General features: G+C 31.4%; 1 protein-coding gene across 1 annotated transcript; it reads right to left on the bottom strand.

The window, feature by feature from the left end:
- Nucleotides 1-6,711: 6,711 nt before the first annotated feature.
- Nucleotides 6,712-7,698, bottom strand: LOC120086374 (auxin-induced in root cultures protein 12-like). The gene has a single exon (XM_039042991.1). The coding sequence runs from the start codon at nucleotides 7,613-7,615 to the stop codon at nucleotides 6,839-6,841; it is 777 nt and encodes a 258-aa protein (XP_038898919.1). The 5' UTR covers nucleotides 7,616-7,698; the 3' UTR covers nucleotides 6,712-6,838.
- Nucleotides 7,699-10,440: the final 2,742 nt, after the last annotated feature.

Below are 10,440 nucleotides of genomic sequence, written 5' to 3'. Positions count from 1 at the left end.
TGATGTATGAGCATACCGTCTACCGACCTCTTAATGTACACATTCAATCATGCACTACTAATATATTATATCACATTTATAATGAAAAATGGTTGGCATGAAATAAATGCATAACCTATAGTGGTTAAAACTATATGACAAACATTATGACATATAATATAAACATAACAATCACATGCACATTTAATAAAAGTTGGGGGCACGATCCCAGTTTCACAAGTCCATTTTTGTCCTAAATCACGGAGTAAGCAGGCCTGGTGAGACTATTTGATGTGGTATATTTCCGTTAGTTCAAAACCGAGTGCTAAATACAAGATATGTTTAGGAGCTTTGTCAACACTATTACAAAAGGTTTGAGTTCAAATGCAGCCTTTGAGATGTATTCACAAATATCTACAAGGTATTAGATGATCACAAGAAGTAATAAATATCTTCATGGAGTACAAGAATCCTCGCGTCACGACCTTGATGCTCAACTAACCCGCCTTTTAAAAGCCCTCGCAGCTAATCGTGTAGCAAATTCGTCGATCAAGCAAAGCGCTCGTCCACGCAGTATGTTGAATAAACCTTTGCATCCCCGCTATGAACGTAATTAGCTAGCTACTAAATGCGGAGATCCGCGCTTTATTTATCGCGCTTAAGAGCCAAGTTCGCACTTGACACCTGTAGCAGCACCGTCCGCTAAAAATTTGCGGCCTCTTTTAAGCATTTACCCTTGTGAAACCTGGGATCCGATTTTGCTGCCATACAAGTATTTGTTTTTTAGAACGTTGATAACGTAACTAATGGAATTTTTTCCTTCCCCCCGAGTAAAATAGACCCATTGCCTGAAAAAATGATCTTGTCGAGTATCCCGGTATAATGACTTTGACATGTCTTCCGCCCGTTTCGGCTATGAAGCGGAACCCCTGAATCTCGAGCCACTTGGCGTTCCAACCTAAGTTCCAACAATTGCACTTTTCGGACCGAGAAAGCGGGACTGCTTGACGTTGCATATTAGAAGCTCATTAAAGCACGATTTGCATCATTATGTTCGATAAAGGAATTGAGGGAAGCCTCCAAAGAAAATATTGGGAAGGGAAAAAATACTTCGCAAGATGACTTGTTCCCATTCAAGTAGTCAAGAATTCTTGACAGATCAGCGAGAAGTCAGACTATAGGGAATCGGTGGCGAAATTTTGTGTTATATATGGTAAAGTCTTTATGATATTTCGAATTATAACAGAATTCCCATTTGTCCAAAAAAAAAAAAAAAAGAAGAGGTAGGTTTCTAATAACACTCCCCCTCATTATTGAATACTGTTGAAAGGTTTTCATTTGGAATGAAAAACAAAAAGGATTTCTGAGGTTTAATTACTGAATCACTTTACCAATGGTATGTTTTGGTTTTGTTTTTAGATATATGAAGATCCAAATTCTAGGTTAACGTTTTCAGGAAGGATTCGACATAGGTTTTTATCCAATATACTATGTCCATAGAGAGTCAAAATTTTAGTAAGTTGTTAATGAATTCAACCAGAGCAGAACCAAAGGGCGTATAATTTAGAGATACAAAAACAAAGATTCCGATGATTAGGTGAAGTTTCTTCATTTTCACGTGCATATTCTTTTTTTGTAGGGATAACAATTCGAAAATAGAAAATTTCAAAGAAACTTATTTTTCTTCCAATAAGTAGATCGAATTAAGATAAGGAATGACAATATGAAAAATAAGGGCTCCATTCAGAAAAGCCACCTACAGATTATTTGGCCTTTTCATCTAATGACAAAAAAATCATATAATTCCCCATGGATCCTCTCTACAAAGGGTTTAGAACAGGTTAAATACTTTTACGGCAGGTAAAGTATAAACCGAGTAACGTATAATTAACTTGATAAAACATAAACTTCATATTGGGATATTACGTAAGTATCATATACGTATGTTCACCAACCGAGTAAGCTGGGATAATCTTGATACGTATATACGTCTAATAAGGTATTCATAAAAATCAATAATAATTTATGGGAACTCACCAAGTTCAATTACGAAGGTTTTTTCAGATTATTTTTTATTTGAAGATAAGATATTAGTAGAAAGGATTATTCAAAATTCGAATATGTAAGATATTTATGATATTCCTAAAATATATTATATATTAATTAGAAAATAGAATCTAATTTTTCACTTTTACTTATTAAAAATTAGTTTCTTATTGTATTGTACATTTTATTTTAATATGATATATATTTCTAGAAATATTATCTACTTTCTTTTAATATATTTATTATTTTATATATATTTATGTTTTAGTTTTATAGAAATTATATATATTCCTAACCTAATAAATACCCTAATAATGAAAAGAAGTGAAATTATTTCATGTTTAAATTAGAACATTTTTAAAGTTCTAAAATTGATTATACTTTACTGGTTTCTTTTATACTTGGTCTTTGAAAGTAAAAACGTTCCAAGCTGTTGCTGAATAGCTTTCTTTCAAAAGGGCTTCCGCTTCAATTGGGTGGAATGTCTTCGTGGAAGATATATTTCTTGAAACTGAGGTTTATTCGTTTTTACGTAAAGGTTTACGTAACTCAACGAGAAAAATTTTTTCACTTGTCCAATTTCTAATGAATCAAGATAACCATTAGTTTTCGGTATAAAATACGGTCATTATCTGTTCTTCTCCGTGAGCAGGGGCCTGATTGGGATTGTTTTGAGCAACTCACTAATCGTTGACCTCTTTGCAATTGATTCTGAGTAAGCTTTAATGAGATCAGAAGCGAATTGCGCCAAAAGGCTTCTAATTCGGAAAATAATTGAGCCAATTCCAATTTGATTTGCCGACTAACTTGTTCATGGCTTTAATTTTGAGCTGCAGATCCTACTTGGAGACGAAAATACTCCACATTATAGCAGGTCTGGATTCACAGAATTGTAATGATCGGCAGATAAGAGTATTTGTCCGTCGGTAATGGAATTACATTATACGGAATAATAAGCTGAAACATCTCCCGATTGGGTCTCAACTATTGGTAGCAGTGTACTTCACTTCACCTAAAGCATGAATCTTGATTTAGCCGGCTCTTTCCAACAGGTGTAGAATGCATAATAAAAAAAACATCTCCCGGATAGCTTCGCGGCCCGGCGGTCTTCCGTAAAAGAAGAGAACATTTGTCGATAAGCTTGTGCTTTATTTGGAGGGATCAAATCAATAAATGATGAAGTGGTATTGTTTTCGGTCTGAATGATTTATATATACATAGTGGCCATTGTATTTCTTTGCTTCATAATTTATGTTGATATCAATTGAAATCTGAAATGAAATAATCGAATAGCATAATCTTTTTTTTTAGCATTCGGAAAGAGAAAGTAATTGATTGAGCAATTGAACAGAGAATCACGCCAGGAGTTTCCGTTCCATGGGAACTTTTATCTTCGGATTTCGAAAAGAATTAGCAAACCATTATAACGTTGACACCATCATATATGAAATGAGTTTCCATAAAACAAGAAAAATCCTAATTTTGGAAGTAACTAAAATATTAATAATAGGGAAGATAAAACAGTGGTAACACGTAATATGTGGGTGGCTTACCCCGACGTAACGCTATCTATTAATGAGGTAGTATTATTATGCGTAGTATCTCATTGGACAACCCACTATTGTCTATGTTCTTTTCGTGTGAAAGTATGGATCCACTTAAAAACTTAATAATCCGAACTCTTTTTTTTTTTTACTGTTTAAAAAAAGTTTTTGTAGAAGGATCTAATAAAATAACAAAAAACAATACAGTTTGATTTTTCAATTAGTAGTACTTTCTAGAGTCCACTTCTTCCCCATACTACGAGGGAAAGAGAAAATGTAAAGACTAACCATTAAAGCAGCCCAAGCGAGACTTACCATATCCATGTGAATTATGTCCCCTATCTCTTATGAATATAAAGAATTATTCCATTATTGCTCACTAATAATTATTATCCCACTAATAATAGTGGAATCACTAGCGGATAGTCAAAAAAGAGATTCGAGCACAACACCATTGGATGAACAATACAAAAAATCGAATTATACCAAGTTATTATATGATTTTCTAGTATACTCGAAAAAAATTAAGCACAAATAAAATAAAGAGGGCAGAGAAACTCTTGGAAGTATCAAAGGAATGTTAGTACCATGTAGGAAATACTAAGACCTAGTCTTTCTTTTGTTGTCCTGCATTTCATTACATTAAGTAAAAAGTCCCCCTCTATCCCCAATTGATATCTTCCATCGAACAGTAAGAACTCAAAAATCATAAGAGTTTTTTATAATTGAGCGAATCTGTAGGTTCTTTTGTTTACTATTTGGTAATAATATATAAACCCATAGCTCACTATTATAATATATTCATACCTATGATTTGGCTATAATCCGTAGAATATATAAACCATAGCTCGTGCCGTAGGATATAATAAATAAAAATTCAATATATATTTAGAATTTTGTGAAACCATTTCATATGAAGTTCATTGATATCTTCTTTTTATAAAGCAACTCGACTTCGATTCTTGAATAATCCACATCACTTCTGCTTCTATTGTAACAAAAATTCCCTTTTTATGTGGATTATTGGGAAAAGGCCTGTATCATGTTAGGAGATGTACTTTACTAATACCTTGACCTTTTTCGAACTCAATATTTCCTTCTTTTTTTTTTTTTTTAACTTGCGCCCTTTGCATTGAAAGAAAGATTCCAAAATAATATGATTCAACCTCAAACCCTTTTGAATGTAGCAGATAACAGCGGAACCTGAGAATTGATGTGTATTCGAATCATAGGGGCTAGTAATCGACGATATGCTCATATTGGTGATGTTATTGTTGCTGTAATCAAGAAAGCCGTCCCAAATACACCTCTAGAAAGATCAGAAGTGATCAGAGCTGTAATTGTACGTACTTGTAAAGAACTCAAATGTGAAAACGGTATGATATATTCCAAATATGCATAGAAAATGTTCTCTCTACAATATTTGTGGCAACAGGTAAAATTAACACTAAAGTGAGTAATTTGTAAACTAATGGATATTTGAACGCATATCAATAATATGATTTTGAAGTTGATCCTCAAGCATAAAGAGTTTCAATAGCTGAAAAGTCTTTTGGGTAAAACTGGGCAGTTAATTAAGTTTTTTTCTATCAAAAGAAACAAATTACTCAGATATGAACATGCCACACAGAGAAGTAATTTTGTATTTGTTTTAGTAAAATGATTATGCACTTCTTGAAATTGCATATCAATGATACATATAAAAATTCAACATGATAATAATGTAAATTGTAACTGGTTGATAATTTCGTATTTGTCATCCTCAAATTAGAAATAGGTCATCCATTTTAAAGACTTCAATATCATGACTATGACAAAAATCATACTCAACAACGAATTCCAATTAGATTCTCTTGTTTTCTACATTATTTCTTTACGAATTTACAATATCTATTTCTATAACATTTTTCTTCTTTGAAGATGATGCTTCTGATATCTCTATTGTTTTTTTTCTTTTTATAATATCTCTCCATATTAATTTTGAATTAACTTTACAAAAGTATTAATAATAAGAATATTATATTCTATTATATAGATTTAAAGACATCAAAACTTCAATAATCCTCTAGTTTGAACTTTGAAATTAATTTTAAAAACATATACAAGTAATGTGAATGTAAAAATAACATGGAAACAAACAATATAGCATAATGTGAATATAAAAATTATGAAAAAAAAATGAACGAAACCGTTTTAATAGAATGTTTTTTAGAGTTGAGATTGAAAAATGGATTTTAAAAAGAAGAAAAAAGGTTATAAACTATTGTTTATAAAAAAGTAGTGTTTGACTATTTATTTATTATATTTAAAGGACACATTGTTTGACTATTATTTATTATATTTAATGGACACATTGTTTGACTAACTTTGCATTATTAGAATTTACATGAATTAGACTTTAAAAGATGAAAAAATCTAATAAAATGTTAGTAAGCTATAACTAAATTTATCTACAACACATACTAATAACTAAATTTCATATAAAGCAAACACCATAAAAATATATATGAGTTATAATATTTATAGTTAGAATATATATATATATATATATATATATATATATATATATATATATTAATTAATATTAAAAATTCGAGTGTAATCCGAACCTAATCCAACCCAAAAAAATCATAAAAATTTCAACCCAAACCAATCCAAAATTAAAACTAACCTAAGTCTTATAATTTGGATTGGGTAATCTAATTGGGCTTCATTTTAATTGCAATTAATACCATACTCCAAGATAGTTTTTGCAAATCATTTTTTTCTCTCTTCTACGAAATTATAAATCCATCTTAAACTAAGAATCAAACTACAAAAAAATGAAAATTTCTTGATAGAGATAGAAGTTTATCATGTTATCATTGATAATTCTAAAATTTCGTTATATTTTATAAATATTTTAATTTATTTTTCTATATTTAAAAACAATCCTTAAAACAAACCAAATCAAATCTGGATTTTGTTATTATTGTAATTTTTTCTTTAATTGAACTCGTATAACAAATCCCCAAAATAACGCAAACAAACTGTAAAATAGAATACTATTATTAGTTCTCTTCCGCAAATTTATAAACAAAATATAAATCGAAAATTCACAACCAAATTAAATCACAGGGTTCGAATAAACTATTAAAATAAAGATATTATTATTTCTCCATTTTTATATCTTTTATAAGAAAAACAAATAAAGGGGAAAAAATACCCAAAAATCAGAAAAAAGTCACAAGAGTTTGCTTCTATTTTTTCTTCCTAAACTAAAATTAAAATCAGAAACTAAAAATTCCCCAAACAACAAACACAAACCAACCCACAACTAACCCCAAACTCCGCCGTCTAATTCCGGCAACCCCACCCTTATCAGGACCCGGCGCTTTGGGAGAAGCGGCAGTTTCATTAACGCCGACTACCGGAGGCGTAGGTGCACCAGACGCGCCACCGTGAGCGCTTGGAGCAGGGCTAGGAGCAACACCACCACCACTCTTATCAAAAACCAACACGCCTTTTGCATTCAAATTAGCCGGTTTAAAATCATGCGGCGCAGGAACACCAGAATCCGGGTCGACCGCCGGTCCAACTTGCCAGACTTGGTTCAACGACTTAGCCTTAGCCGGAACTTTGACGGTGGCGAAGATAATCAAGCGGCCGTTGGCAGATTCGGCCGCCATGTTCCAGAACGGAAAGGAAAGCGAGGGGGAAGGAAGAATAGAGGAGTAGGAAGAAATGTTGAAGGTACGAACAGAGGGGGTGGTGCCGGAGAGAGTGGCGAGGAAGGCTTGAGATCCGACCATGCCAGTGGCGGTGGGGTTGATGGCCCAGGCAACCCAGCCGCCGGAGCGCGGCGGAGAGGCGAGGAAGGCAATGGAGAGAGAGGAATTTTTGGGATCGTGAGTCCAGTGGAGGAAGGCGTTGAGATGGGGGAGATCTTGGCAGTGGGTGAAGGATCTGTTGGGGAAGGATTGAGAATTGCAAGTGAGGGAATGGGAGAGGGAAAGAGAGGAGGAAATTAGGGTTAAGAAGAGGAAGAAATGGGAGAAGGAAGCCATTGGAGAGGGGAAATTGAAGAGAAAGGGAGGATTGAATGGAGAATATATAATGATAGAAAATTGGGGAAGTGGGGGAGTGGGATGATCATGTGGGGGAAGTGCCAGTGGGAACTTACTGCCCAATTAACCCTTTTTTTTTTTCCCTTCTTCCTTTGATTTGGGGTTACAATGTTTGACTTTGACCTTCTCTTTGAGATGAGTGGTGAAGTGGGAAATGAGAGAGTGGGAAACTTTTGGAGAAAAAAAAAAACTCAATTTTTCCTCCATTCTTTTTTATTCAAATAATAGACTTCATGATAGCTAACACATCTCAAATTTACTTCATGATAGCTAACACATCTTGGATCTATGTTCACTTTAGAAATTTTTACTCAATGGATTTATGGTAAAATCCCTACCTGATACATTTTCTCAAAATTTTAGCTGGTTGGTAAAGGAATCAAATGGTATATTTTGTTGGTAGATTGGAAGATTAGAAACATGCCTTTTAGCCGCTCAATTTTTATAGAAAAATAAAAAAAATAATTCAACTTTTATTAAAACAATATGATATATGGTAGATTTTAATTAGTGTCGAATCTGTCCAAGTTTTTTGTTCTATTATAATATGGTAGGAGAAATATGTTTTTAATCCTTTAGAATTGATTTTGGTGGTATGAAAATTGTATCTAAGTGTTTAAAATTAAATATAAAATTAATTTTGAATGATTAAAGACTAGTGATTTTGTAACGAACAAAATTGTAAAATCACTCCCAAAACATGCAATTAGTTTCTATCCTAAATTTATAATTTCACGAAAACATATAGTTAAGATTGCAAGATATCATCCTAAATCTTTAATTTTATGAAAACATATAGTTAAGATAGTGACATTTGATTTCATTAAGAATGTCAATGATGAAAACTTACAATTTTATAAGATTTACTTGTCTTATTTTTTATGATGGACCACAAATATGGTCTTAGACCCATCAAATCTAAACGAGTATTAGATTAGAAAAAATTATGTTTGTATTAAATAATATTTTAAATTCAAAATCTAAAGTTCAAATTCATACAATTAAAAAGTGTTTTTCCTCTCATAAAAAGGCAGTGTGAAGACTTTTTATTTTTATTTATTTATTTTTTGTAATGGGTGGGGGAAGATCGCGAGCGAAATGTGTTGAGAAAAATAAGGTTGTTAAGATTTGGGGGAGGAAGGAAGGAGCATTATTAATGGAATAAGGGAGTCTTATGTTAATTTTTGTTGGGTTGCGTCTTTTCTAATTTATTTTATTCATATAGTTGTTAATTTTTTAATTTATTTTTTGTATTTAACGTTTGATCCCTTTTTCCCCCTTTTTTTGCATCCATTTATATTTTGTTTACATATTGCAAAGCACAACATTTTTTTTGTTTTGTTTGTCTTTTAAATTAAAAAATAAATAAAGAAGATGAATAAGTGAAACTTAAAACTTTTTTTTTTTTATAGAAAAAATAGAATTTAAGAATTCTCTAGTCTTAAGACTTTTTTTAACATAGAATAAATTACTTCCAAAGAAATTCATTAAAGTCAATATTCCTCTTATGAATGAGTTTTACTGACAAATTATTCTAATTTAATACTAGAAGATGATTCACTTTAATCATGCCTAGATTGTTCCCAGTAAGTCATGCATTGTCCACGATTACTACAATCTCGTATAATTGGCAACTCACTACTATAAAATTAGGTTTTAATATCGGTTTAAAGTCGACATTATAGAGGTGTCGGTTGCAAACCGACATTGAAAATCGTGTTATAAAAGGTCTTCAATGACGATTGAAAAAGGACATTATAGATGACTAAGATTTCAATGTCAATTATCTTTAATGTCAGTTGAAACTGACATTGAATACTATACTCAATGGTGGTTTTCAATCAACATTGAACATCATCTTTAATGTCGTTTTTTCACCTACTTTTTATCGATAATTGTCCACTATTAAATATCTATCTGAAAAAATAAAAATATATAACACTATATTTTTGCTCACACGTGCAAATCAATAATATTTTTCTTTTATCTGTACATGCACAAAATAAACTCTTAATTGCTATAATATATACAACTTAACTTTAAACAAACACAAAAATTAACTAGTGGACAACAAAGAAAGTGACTAATTGTTTAACTAACCTATCAACAAGTTATATTGACCAATATATACATAAAGCTCTAACGTCTAAAGATCTAGAGAGTTGGTTGTCTACTTTGGAGGGTCATATAGATACATCCAGTAAAAAAAAAAAGAACAAAACTAAAATAATCATGCGACTGAATCTAGTCATACCAACAAAATCTTGCCAATCTGAAGGTTTTCTCTGCAAAAAGAAAAAAAAAACATACATTTACTTAGCATATTGAAAACTAAGTAAATATCGCTGTAAAAGTTCAATAGATTATTTAACATGATGTTTTCACTGACTGATATATTTAAAATTTCTTCTTCATTTCTGTCGGAAAATTTATAAACTTATAAACACAAACAACTTAATGAAAACTATAAACAAATTTTATGGACTCAAACAAAGCTGGTCAAAATCTAAGAGAAAAAATACTAGTACAAAATTGGGCTATAGTAACCATGAACAATTGAACAATTTAAGCCATGAACAATTTAACAATTTAACAATTTAACAACCCAAGCATGGAAATAAGAATTTGATATAAAACCAAAGACAAAACTAAAAATACGAAGCCATGAACTTATCAACAACAAAACTATTTATAAGCCACATACTTCAATATCAAAATTAAAAACAACTTATCACCAACATTATTTTCAATACATTCATTAAAGT

This window comes from Benincasa hispida, chromosome 9 (genome assembly GCF_009727055.1).
Source record: "Benincasa hispida cultivar B227 chromosome 9, ASM972705v1, whole genome shotgun sequence".
Classification (NCBI taxonomy): domain Eukaryota; kingdom Viridiplantae; phylum Streptophyta; class Magnoliopsida; order Cucurbitales; family Cucurbitaceae; genus Benincasa; species Benincasa hispida.
The sequence above is the reverse complement of the archived record's forward strand: the minus strand, read 5'-3'. Positions and strand labels throughout refer to the sequence as shown.

Bases quoted from the DNA above. Each gene is read 5' to 3' on its own strand.
- LOC120086374 (XM_039042991.1), bottom strand. From the start codon at position 7,615: ATGGCTTCCTTCTCCCATTTCTTCCTCTTCTTAACCCTAATTTCCTCC.